The 13,470-nt window shown below is 40.6% G+C and overlaps 1 protein-coding gene across 1 annotated transcript in view; it reads left to right on the top strand.

Annotated features, from left to right (window-relative positions):
* The window catches only part of KIF6 (kinesin family member 6), a 127,731-nt gene that overhangs the window by 29,373 nt on the left and 84,888 nt on the right, over positions 1-13,470 (top strand). The window contains exon 7 of the mRNA XM_072410311.1: positions 3,514-3,643. Coding sequence (XP_072266412.1) covers positions 3,514-3,643 — 130 coding nt within the window. The remainder of the gene's footprint in view (positions 1-3,513; positions 3,644-13,470) is intronic.

The raw sequence follows: 13,470 nt of genomic DNA on the forward strand, positions 1-13,470 counted from the left end.
GTAACCTCCTCCTCTCTGGTATTCCACTAACCCGACTCTCTCCTCTACAATCTATTATAAATGCTGCAGCCAGACTCATCCATCCTTCTAACCCACCTACCTACTCCATACACAGTCTTCCCACCTACTTTATAAATAACACATTCTATTAATCTTTCTAAAAACCTGTGCTTTACCTTCAAATTCCTCCACAATTCTTATCCCTTTTACCTTTCTGCCCTGATAGAAAAATACCACCCGAGCCGCTCTCTTCACTCCTCCAATAACTTTCTAATGACTTCCTCACTCCTAACCTCATCACACGCAAAGCTCCAAGACTTTTCTAGTGCTGTCCCAACTCTCTTGAATGGTCCTCTCATCCTTTTCTGCTTTTTCCTACCTGCAAAGGGTAGAGCTGTGGGAGGGGCCCAGTAGACCCGCCCACTACAGGCTGCCTGCAGAAAACTAGGCGGAGACAAGACCAGTCACCCTGCACGGGAAGGGTATTGTAAGAATGGAAATGCCTCCTCTTCTGAACATCAGCTTTACCACACATGGGTATACCATCTGAGCATAGACTGAGCCTCGGCCTTTAGTATTGTTGTCTTGCATCAATGAGTAAAAGTCTTTAACAGTGTTAGTTTTGTGTAATAACATCTTTTGTACGCAGGAAACAATAAATGCGGTCAGTGTTTGAGATCCTTTCTTCCATTGCAGTGTTCATCATCAGCACTCTCGATAACAGCTGTCCATGGAAGCCTCAAAACCGAGCGCTCAGCCTAACGTATATTTATGAGATAAAGCAACACCAACCACCTGCTCTAAATACATCCATCTGCCTTCAGGCTACATACACAGCCCGCAGCTTTTCACATTACTCCTCTGATCGATCCCAACATACGAAAATAAAGAGGAAATTACAAGCTGCGATCAAACTTGGCGGCATATCTGTTTACATAGAAATCTGAAACCTATCTGGAAAAAGCGGCCTACAAAACAGATGTAATGACCACAGATATTTTCAGCACACGGACATACGATATAAATGTTCAGAAGGCAGTCTGCGCCAACAATAATATTGTGTGTAGGGGTTAACCAATTTGTAGTGCTGGGAAGTGGCAATGGCCATTTTGATATGGAGTTACACAGAGGCGTTGGTGATTAAAGGGAAAACTATAGTCTGGATTCAATGGGAAAGCGCTGTGTATTGGAGACAATTGTCTTTTTTTTATTTGCAAATCTTAAGACTTTTTGCTGACACTGAATGCCCTCCAGAGATGGATGCATAGCAGATATTGTCCTGGCCAAGATTCCAACCTGGGACTGCGCTGCGCTGCAAAGGCGGGAGTGCTAACCACTGAGCCACTGTGCCACCAAGGTTCATCAGATGCATAAGGTGCACATAGAACTAAACATAATTTATCTCCTACGAGACATAGGTAATTATAAGAAGGTCCACATATGTTATCACAATAGGTTAATGGGAGTATCCAGAACAGTCTTGGTGCCCAAAAACGCTGCCACAGAGTTCACCTGCCACAAGTTTTAATAGCTCGCATGAAGTGGTAAGGGTAATTTGAAGGTTTAGGTGAATACAATAAGGTGTCCTAGGTCCTGATGCGCTTTGCCCTGTTGGCTTCTTCAAGGGAAGCAAATAACGCAATGTATATTCTGCAATACATATTGTATACTCTTCATCAAGGACAGCTGCTAACGATTTATTCTCTACCTGCCCTAAACTCTGTGCTGCACAATACACGTTTCTAGGCAGTACAGTTGCTCAGTGGTTAGCACTCCCGCCTTTGCAGAGCTGGGTCCCAGGTTGGAATCTTGGCCAGGACACTATCTGCATGGAGTGTGCAGGTTCTCCCCGTGTTCGTGTGGGATTCCTCTGGGTACTCTGGTTTCCTCCCGCATCCCAAAAACATGCAGTTAGGTTAATTGGCATCCCCCGAAAATTGACCTTAGACTGTGAGAATGACATATGGTAGGGACATTAGATTGTGAGCTCCTTTGAAAGAAAGCTAGTGACATGACTATGGACTTTGTACAGCACTGCGTAATATTGCACTGCATATATATATATATATACATATATATATATATATATATATTTAGTGTGCCCAAAGCAGCTTGATGGCACATGGCCCCTTGGGATCACAGGAAGTGAGTTAAATGATGTGGAATGTCATTCAACCCAGAGGAAGATTGGTGTAGGATAGGTGTAGGAGTAATGAGTAATGAGATCAGAGTAAGGTGTAGGATCTTAAAGACTGCAGAAACCGTGCAGGGAAGGTAAGTAATCTTTTTTTTTTTTTTAAGTTTGGTAACAGATTGAGAAAACAGTTGCCTGGAATTAGGATGTAACTCCGACACTTCTACTTCAACCCCAAATCAAACTTCAACCACAAACCAATTAAACCATACACTGGCCAATGCCAAGATTACTTTTGCATTAAAAATTTCTGATGATAAAACAAACTAAGGCTGCAGAAGAACTTTACCCACAATACACCTGAGAAAATCAATGCTGAAAAAAATTCCAGAATGTCTGAACCACAAACCTGATCCTCCTTTTCCTGCTTTAAGAGAACTTTTCAATATTGAATTATGGAAACTGCTGTTTTTGACTTGCATAAGCTCTTGAGAACTCTGTGCCACTGAAAGTCTAGGCAAATCACTCTTAAGAAAGATATATTAAAGTACTATAAAATATAAAATTCAAGTGGAATAGGTATAAATAGCCAACACAAGTGAGGGGTTTCAACAGTGTCCCCTTCATCAGGGCTCAAAAACGAATAAAAGGTCATTGAAAATGAACTTTATTAATATTATTATATATAACAATAAACAGGATTTATACCACCAACATATTAGTAGAGGATGTAGGAGTAGTGAGTAGTGAGGATTTTAGGAGACAGAAGAAGATGGGTAGGTGAGGTTGAAGCGTGCAGAAAATAGGAGCAAGCTGATTAGGATGAGGAAGGCCATTCCATAGACTCGAGGCAACTCTGGATAAGTCTTGGAGCCGTGCATGTGAGAGAGTTTTGAGTGAGGAAGTCATTAGGAGGTCATTGGAGGGGCGAAAAAAGCCGCTGCATTGTGGAAGTTAAGTTTCATGGTATTACAACAAGCAGGTTGGGGGCACATTTATTAGCAGCTGAGGGTTGCAGCATGTACTGCAGGACAGTCGCCAGTCATTGTTACCCCATCACCACATCATTGTTACCCCATCATCACTTTACAACATTTGTCGAAACACACACAACTCTGGGGTTCCAGCATTCATCATATACCATTTCTAGTACAAGCACTGTTCTTGGTTGTTCATTTGGTGGGGTTGTGGGATAATGCTATGTAGTAATGGACAATGATAATTGACCCAAAAAAAAGATGTCAACCAGTTTGCATAGCTGGAAATCCAAACTCAAGGGTCGCCCCACTCCTGATACAAATGAAAAACGCCACCAGCATTTTTTGAAGATTGTTCTTTTCTTTTATTTTCCGTAACATCCAATTTTTTTCTCTGTCTAGAAAAGTGACGATCATGGAAGATCCAGATCAGAACATACACCTGAAGAACCTCTCCTTTCACCAGGCCAACAGCGAGGAGGAGGCCCTTAATCTGCTCTTTCTGGGGGATACAAATCGCATGATCGCTGAGGTGAGCTGCTCATACACTGTGTGTTTTATTAGCTAAAACTTCAACATTTTTTTAAGTGGAACTTAACCCATACCCTGTGTTCAGGTAGGTCCTTTATTGCAGAATAAACAGGTGATACCCCTTCTTCAAAAAAAATACCTTTACCTGCCCGATTGCATTTTTTGAAAGCACTCACCTGTTTCATCGCAGGCACCGACATCCCCATTTTTAAAATCTCTTCCTATTTCCAATCTTTGGCCATCTTGATTGGCCAGGCCAAGATGTCATAATGCCTGTGCATTCTCAAAAGACTTAATTCAGTCCCAGGCAGACTTGGGGGTCCCAGGATACCTGACACATTATGACATTGTTTTCTTAAAGAAAACAGGCAGTGTATTTTATTGCAGAAGGGACATCACTTTCATTTCTGCAATAATTAAGCTGTCTGATCCCCATATTTTTCCTTGCATGGAGCTGATTCCCTTCCAAAACCATCTGTCACATTTGAGTTGGGAAGCTATTGATTGCTGGTTTCTTTCACTCAAGTAAGCCTATGATGTTCCTTTACAGGGGAATGCAACATGTTCTCTTTAATGACCCCTCCCTAGCAACACTTTTTAGCATTTACTTTCCTTCCCCACTTGGAGAAAATACTTGAGACTTCTGGATGTGGAGCAAAAGATGACTTCTTTTCTTTCATTTAACAGTTCTGGTGCTTTCTGATTGACCTACAGCTGTCTCATGGCAGAAAGGCCGTCCTCAGCCTTAGGCATGTTATGACTGCTGATCCTTTGAAATGACACAGGGCTTCCTATCCTATCTCATAGCACCAGAGTGATAAGGGGGTAATCACTTCCTTTTGGGAGCCATTAGTTGTGGAAAGTGCATGGCTCATGGCTCTCAATAACATCTGTTGCTGACTATGGGGATCCCTACTGATACTCAAGAATTAATCCAGTTGGGTCCAGATCATGGGATCCCTGTATCCGCTAAATAGTAGGGACCACATGCAGGCTTGTGGCTTCATTATAGGTGAAATGAAAACGCTATTTTTTTTTAAATAGTATTCCTGCACATTTATTTTTAAAAGTATTTGATTTATTGTTCGATCCTGGCATTACTATGGGAATTTTGTGCAATCTTTGTATATACAACATCTCTGAAATTTTACTTCCAATCATATCATTGGCTTTCTGCTTTTCATGTTACAACATTTGGGATGTTCATATGAATATATCAGGCAGACCTACCTACTTCGCATTCTTGCTTCCTTCAGTGGCCTGTACTTGCAGAGCTCAAGTTGGTAAACATCTACGATTGCCAGAAGCTCTAAAACTAAAAAATTATTAAGAAAAAAGTCTGGTAATGATTATATTGAACAAAATTACCCAATAAATAACAGCTGTATGAAGGACATCACACATCAATATTTAGTCACTATTCTTAGTGTTTACTAACTGCAGAACAATTTATAGTAAAGATCTTTAATATTTCACACAACTTGCTTTTCTAGTTGATATTTGCCCTCGGTGGAATCATTATTGTTTTCCACTGGAACAGAGCATGCTGTGGCCCAACCCTACCAGCTAATTCTATTTGTTTGTATTGTAAGATGTGATATTCTCCCAGGTGACACAAGCACAAAAGTTTCTCATAGAACGGCCCTTCTGATCATTAACATATGTGGGTTTTGGAAGATTCTGCGTGAAAGTGAGAGATGGATTTATTCTCCATGTTAGAGACTTCATAGTTGTCTAGGATTCCTTATTCTTGTATTGAATCATCTCTCGTTCACGCTGTGCAAGTTCTGTTATAATCCTGAACTCCATACAGATTTTCAAACAAGGATGGATACAATATTTTATCATTTGGGGATTTTTAAGGTATGTATCTTCAAGGAAAAAAAGATCCAAATATAAAATACAAAAGATTTTTATTTTACAAATATCATTTTAAAAGAACATATCATTATGAAATTATGAGTATAAAACAAAAAAAAATATTTTTTCTCATAACATTTGATATCCATTTAAATCCTTAACATATAGATCATAAAATGACCTCCTTATGGCTCTTTCCCCTCAATATTATGATAACCTCAATATATTTTTTCACAACCCATTTCTGGCCTCTGGCACTCCGGCCTTTGCAGTGCTAGGTCCCAGGTTGGAATCTCGGCCAGGACACTATCTGCATGGAGTTTGCAGGCTCCCCCGATGTTTGTGTGGGTTTCCTCCAGGTACTTTGTTTCCCCCCACATTCCAAAAACATGCAGTTAAGGTAATTGGCTTCCCTCTTAGACTGTATTAATGACATATGATGATGGACATTACATTGTAAGCCCCTTTGAGGGACAGCTAGTAACATAATGTTTACAGCGCTGCATAATATGTTGGCGCTATATAAATACTGTGTAATAATAATAACTACAATTCAGCCAAGAAAGCTACATTTCCCACTTCATACACATTGGGAAAACAAGGAAGGTGATCCTAACATAATACTCCACAGGCATCAGGACAACAGATTATTAATGCTGCAATATTTTCTTTAAGGAGATCTTTTCAGTGTATGCAGGCATGCTTGAATCAAGGTACTTCGAGCACTGGTCATGATGCCTTGAAAGGGTTAATACACCTCAGGGGTTACCAACCTCTATTCCCCTCACAAGGGTTTTAGTCCACATTCCCCAAGTAAGATCAATCACATGCAAACTCACACTGTCTGCAAGTTCCACTTGATTCAAGCATACCTGCATGAACCAAGTCTTCACTTAAAGTGGAGTATAAATCCACGATCAAGCAGGTGGTGATTGCAGAAAGGGACAAACATTGTAAAATAACTGTTCTTGTGAGTCAAAACAAATACTAAAATCAAACATTATAGCCAAGGTGATTAAATTAAGCATACAGTCCCATAGGCATAAGTCCAAGGTGTACCTGGAGAGAGTAAAACTCCATAACTCAACTCCAAAGTATAGTCAAGTATAACATACATATATCAGTTATAGGACATTCCAATGACACATGAATAGCTAGTTTTGAGAGATTAGCTTCAAATGCACTAACTGCAGAGAGGTATTTCCAAATTCAGGGCGATCTGCCCACTTTATTCACAAAACATCAATGAAAATAGGCAATCTTCCAGGGTTTTTTTTTTTTCTTTCTTGCATTGGATCAAAGTCATCCAGACTGTAGCGGCAAAACATAAAATTTAGCCTCCTGGCTTTTTCTGCGGGACCCGCAGACGTCAACGTTTGGAGACCTCCTGGCTCCCCCAGCACACAGGCTACACACAGCCTCTTCATCTAAGCTACCTGGCCTTAGGCTGCAACTTCCCCTGACTTAAAGACAGATGCCCTTTTTTATCAATGGTCAGGTGCACCAGAGCCATCCTCATTTTCTGGCCTTGAAAAAGTACCTGGCCTACCCATTTCTTTCAGGACACTCTGAGCCTGGATTCCAATTTAAGATCCACAATTTTGCAGCAACCTAATTGCTAATGGCCCTATGCAAGCCCTTTAATCCCATTTATAGGTGAAGGTGAAGTAGATGATGCCAAATACCCTCAGAGTTTGGCATCACATATTTGATTCTACCACATAGTCCAGAAAAATGACTAGAGTTGTGTAAAAGCAAATGACTCTCAGGAGGCAACTTCGGGTGCACAAATAGACTCCAGGGCCATATTCAATGTAACAAAACACTATAAAAGCAAAGAATAGGAAAAGAAAAGAGAATCGTCTCTGGGAAAGGAGGTCAAAAGGGGAAAGGTAAGAGGGGTCATGGCCATTACAACCCAGGGATCTACTGCAACACCTGTTCTTACCTGCCTGACTGCTGCCCAGCTGTCAGACTTTACTGACCTGCATAGCTCAGCATGATTGCCAGGTAAATCCAGCAATTCTGGCTTCACCTGCACATTGCCAGATCAGCTAAAAACCGGGAAGAAGGAAGACTTCAGGATGGACTGTTTTCTTATGTTATGACAGAGTTATTGCCAAAAACAGGCCATAGCAGAAATGTAAGAAAACATTCAATCCATAATTTATTAATATATTTAAATATATATTAAAATGGAACTAAACCCTGCTATACTCAATTGCCTCTGTTCCTGCACTTGGAGGCCACCATTCTCTTCCTTCTTCTCATTTGATACATTTTCGACCATCTTGATTGGTTGGGCCAGAATAAAGTCACACCTGTGCATGGAGCTCATTCAGTCCTGGCAAGTACAGGGGAAGCCAGGTATCCTGACAGTTTATGACAATTTCTTGGAGTGATCAGGCAGGTTAGAGTGCGTATTGCAAAAGAAACTTTACCTGTCCCGTTCTGCAATATTGCCCTGCCTGAGCCAACATTTTGGACCTTTTTTTGAAAGTTCTGCTTTGAATATTACATTGTAAATGCTTTAATATGGTACTTGGTATGGGTCTTTTGCAGTAGCCTGTAGAGCAGATTCCAGATTAGGGCGAGAGCAGTAGCACGGTGATCAGCCACATGACCGACACAATGGTAATACACATGCGTATGATGTGTCACATGACCTGCATTATCATTACAGACCATCACGATAATATACATGCCTATGATATGTCATATGACCTGAACTGTCACTGCTTTTAGGACTCTTCATGCATCTTAGTTTTTCCATTTTCATCATGGACTGTGGCCTGTTACTCTTCACAAAACATATAAAATATTGTTATCTGTTTTATATCCAGTAGTTAGGTGCTGGGGATTCCAGAGGTGAGTTCGTAGTTGGTTGTTATGGGATTCTTATCCTGCGCTCGGTGTATGGATTTTATGGGTATTGTTGGGGCGTTCTGGAATTTAACATCGCAAAATGTGTTTTTGTTATAAATATTTAATGAGTGCTTTCGCCATACAAGTAAAAACCCCTCATTGTGTGACTCCGTTCTCCCACTCTCTCTTCTCTCATGTGAGACATCTGGAGATGTTAAATAATTTTTTTGCCTTACATGGGTATATTTTATGTAGTCTTAAAGCTTTATTATAGGCAGATAAACAAAATACATAAATTGATGCAGCTCTGCAAAGTTTAATATGTCATTACATGCATGTCAATATGAAAGTTCTCAATCCCTGCTCAGCGGAGCTTAGACTGGGAGAGGAAGAAGCTTCACAAGGAGCTGATAAGTTGAGCTGCAGTGCTCATGTGCTAACAAGGGACATCCCAAAAGGAGGAGAGAGCAGAATGAGCTGTAATGCTTACCTGCAATAGATTGCCTGCGAGAGTTTGGCAGCTAAAACAGCTCCCATATATATATTTCATTGCTGTATTTTCCTGTGAACATATCTTATAGAGTATATATTTTCACAGTGCCAATGCATAGGTTTGTCCAGTACTGAAAATAATTTATTTTCCTCCACAATTACAGCAAACCTGTCACAGCCAACTAGGATCAATTCAGACCCATGGTGAGACATAGCATTCTGCTGCAGGCTCAATACAGCTCAACCTAACAATAATAATTGGGAAACATTTGTTTGCATGTGGCTGCCATAGAGTTCCCAAACAATTCACTTTTGGCTTTATGACTGTTGTATGAAGATTTGCACCATGGATACAGCTGCTTCCACATGAAATCCAGTTACCTTGCTCTACTAGTTTTGATGCCACTTTTTTGATCTGCTTCTAATGGGTTTTAGATTCCTCTAAACTTGTATGGAATATGAAAACTTACTTGAATGGAAACCAACTCCCAATACAGCCCCAAAAGCAGATTTACGGTTTAATTTGACCCAACTACCCTCCAGCTCCTCCCCCCATTTCTCTTTAATACATAAAACATACATACTTTTTGAAGGAGCCCAGTCCATTGAGACCGGTTTCTCCATTTACTGACTCGGCATCATTCAGTGCAGTAGTGCTCTGAGCCCAGATCATTGTTACAAACCAGCATTTCTGTGACAGATGGTGCTTAGAGGAACTTGGTTGAACAACTTTACCTTTCATTTACCAGTATGGAGGACCAGCAAGCCATTGATAACAGAGTGTTTCCACGTCTATGCAGCAAGCTTTAACTACTAATTTAGTTAGGTGGAAGTGGAAGGAAAAAATGCTGATCCCCTTAAGATCCTTCAAATGTATCGGTCTAGTAGACACACTACCAAGTCTTGATGAAGAGAAAACTTTCAAATCCCTGGAACGTTGGGAATCTGGGCTTTAAAGTTTTTGATTTTTTTTGCTTCTTTTCTTGCACACACAGACCCTATTCAAGCACAAAGCTGACCCCTTGCCACCTCTTTTGGGAAAACTGCTTTGTAAGAATCTTTCCCTCTGCACTATTACAGACTTCACATAGAACACTTAATACTATAACAGTTCCAGTGTCCCTCACCTTTTCCCTTCTTATGTCATATAAAGTGGCATCTTCGGACAGTTCAATTTTTGCTTTCTAAACATTTAATCCAAAGAAGGGGTCAACTAGATAGAAAGTTCTGAATGTTGGATAATGTTCATGTTGAAAGCTTTACAGGTTGCAGAAGGCGTAAGCAGATACCATTACCCCGTTCCTTAATGTCCTTGCTCTTCTTCTTCCTGATGAATCTGATTGGTTATCAGTGAGGTCATAATCAGGATCATTATTTTCTAAAGACAGGGATTGCAGCTCTCCTCGGGCCTGGATCAGACAATGTATGTGGAGCACATGTAGGCACAAAGATCAGAGCTCTGTCTGTTTTATTGTGGCATTGCTTGGCTTCTTGCAGACAGACGGGGATAATATTTGAAGTGGTTACACTCCAACAGTCTCTGCCTCCTAATATGTGCACCAATGAACATGTGCAGGAACCAATACTTTATAGCACAATTTGCTTGAGTCACGCTACATATATCTAAGTTTCTGAAGCAGAATACGGCAATGATAAAAAAAAAGTCAAGGGATCACCACGGAAATGGAATGCGCTGGCAGCGGGAAAACCCTTGTTGTTGACTAATGCAGATTTCTCATTACTTGTTGGACTTTTTTTCTGCAATAATAATTCTTTCAATTACATAAGACACGCAGTTAATCACCGTCCTTTACTACAAAAATATTTGAATCTGCAGAACCTAATGTCTAACAAATGTGCAGCGAGCAATGCCGAGATGTTCCCACGTAGGATTAATGAACCCTGGAACAACTCATGAGAAGTCCCATGCTTCATTCAATCACTCCACGGGTTACCAGACTATTATCATCTTCTTATCTTGTCAACATGTTGTATAATGAAAAACGTTTTATCTATCTAATCAGTATTTACTGGCAGCACCACTAGTAAAGTTGAGGAAGTGAGCAAAAATTTGTAGATGGTTCACAAACATGAATAACTAAAGCTGGGTACACATGTTAAATAATTGTCCTTGAAAAGGATCTTTCACGATCCTTTCCAATGACAAATGACTGCACGGTACATAAATGAGTGCTGTATGTACATACGTCGTTCTTCTCTAAAGAGGGGAGGGGGAGAACGACGAATCGGCACCCCGCTGTGCGCTCTCCCCTTACTTTCATTATGATCATTCCTCCTCCGGCATTCGTAGATTTGCCAGGATGGTCGTCTGGACGACAAGCGCTGTACACACGTCAGATTTTTGTCTAGTATCAGTCCTGAGGCTATTATTGGAGGAAAATCATCTCACATGTGTAGGTAGCCTAAGTAAGAAGGAAACTGCCATTGTGTGATAACGACTTGTAATGGATTAACATCAAATGCACTCCTTGCATAGAGGTCATTTCAATGTCAAACATGGGTAGAACATAAACATCTAAGGTGTTCCCTCGCAGGGGATCAATATGATCACCATATGAAATCATCAATATCATACAATATCATCACCATGTAAATTTAGCATACTGGCTTTCTCTCTGACTCTGCTTTCACTGGTCCAACAGAGCTGTATTGTGTGAGAGTCTCTAGCACATAGGCTTCAGCCCAAGTCCCCTATCCTCAAGTTCTAGCTCACCCAGTCACAAAGACACATTCCCATCATCATCCAGATTCTCCACAGCCATCCCCAATTTCTAGCCTGAAAGCAAGTTGGAGTGCCTGGCGAACCCATTTCTTCCAGGACTGGATTTCAAACAAAAAGCTGCATTGCAACACTTGCAGCCCTATTCAGACCTTTTTCCTCCTTTTGCAGGTAAAATTGAGTAAAAAATGTTGCAAACACCTCCAAACCCATCCCCAAGCTTCCCAATACACTAGTCTTAAAAACATTCTTTATGTATATAGTTTTCTGCTTACAGGGGACCTTTAAAGCTGAACTAATCCCGCCTTACTTACCTGTCCCTGTTCCATCACAGGAAGTGGCAATCTTTGTTCTTTTCTCCTTCCACCATAAGATTTTCCACCATCTTCCCAGTGCGTGCAAGGTAAACCAGAATTGCCGGGTTTTCCTGGCAACCACCGCTGAGCTTCATAGGCACAGCCCAGCAAAATTTGACAGCTGGGTGACAATTAGGCAGGTAAGAAAAGTTTTTGCAGAAGAGATGTCACCTGTCCCTTTCTGCAATAGCCATCTGCTTGATCATGTATTTTTTAAAGTGGGACTTTGAAGTGGACCTAAACTCAAAATTTTTACCTCATAAAAGAATAGACAACCCTTTTATATAAAGTAAAAGTTGCCTTCCTTTTTTGTTAAAAAAAAAAAAAAGTACAACAGCGGCAATAAAGATAGAATGGGTGTGCATATCTTCACTGGATACCTACGTCACGTATCCATGGAGGCTCCTGGCATCCCCTTCTGCTTTTGCCTGATCTTAGGCATGGGCAAAGAAGCCTTTTCTTTCATGGAAGAAAACAAATTCCGATCTCATGCATGCGGAGTGAGATCAGCACTCTTTTTTCCCCCATCTATGTCATCCGATCTCATGCCTACACAGTGCGAGATCCGGTGACGTACGAAGAAGAAGACAGAAGATGGCAGCACCCAAGGGACCAAGGAGGATACCGGGACGACGCAAGACCCGATCGAGGAAAAGTCCGGATGGGTCGTTGGGATCTGCAGGATTAAAGGTAAGTGTGAGTTTTTTTATTTTTTTAGTTTAGTAAAACTTTAAGTAACTTTAAACTTCTCCATAAACACATCACAATAGATTGCAGCTCCATTAGCTCTATCTTTTACCATTAAAAATAAAATAAAACATTTTATCTAACATTGGACTACAGTCAGTAGCACTGTACATGCATGAAATACCCACAATACCTGTCTTTTGAAGATAATATTATGTCTGCCTTGTCCACAAGGAAATAGTTGGATAAATGTAACTGTGGCCAAGATCTCCATGTGTCTAGTTGAAGCATGTTTTACAGCAGCATCTAACAGATTACACCGCTTGTATAACGTCAGCAGCCGATGGCGTGCATCTTGTTATGGTGACACTTGCAGCTACTGCACTCTCAGTATGGGATGCTTTTTGCTTCTCTCCAGCTGCTCCAGTTACAATGGTGGCTTCCGAAAGATTTACATTCTGCGTTCTCCCATTTTGTCTGTAAATGTTTACAAGACGTCTTGTCTGTTCATAAATATTTACTGACTGCTGCCCGTCCGCTAATAATCTTGACCAAACATAAATCCCCTTTTGTAAATCTTTCGGCGACGTATATCTATAAATCTTACTAAGTTCAAGTAGCGGCATCTGCTGTACATTATATTAATAAAAAAGGCCACTTTATTTTCCTTACAAACCATTGGCACTGAATTAAAGCTAATCTAAAGTTTGAGTTGAATCAAAATGAAGAGGAGCAGAGAAATCTTCTAAATCAGACACCATTTTTTGTTGTCTAAAAACTGAATTCCCGTCACTATGAGAGATCCCTCTAACATTTTGTGTTTGCAGA

The sequence above is a fragment of the Pyxicephalus adspersus genome, chromosome 4 (assembly GCF_032062135.1).
Source record: "Pyxicephalus adspersus chromosome 4, UCB_Pads_2.0, whole genome shotgun sequence".
Lineage (NCBI taxonomy): Eukaryota > Metazoa > Chordata > Amphibia > Anura > Pyxicephalidae > Pyxicephalus > Pyxicephalus adspersus.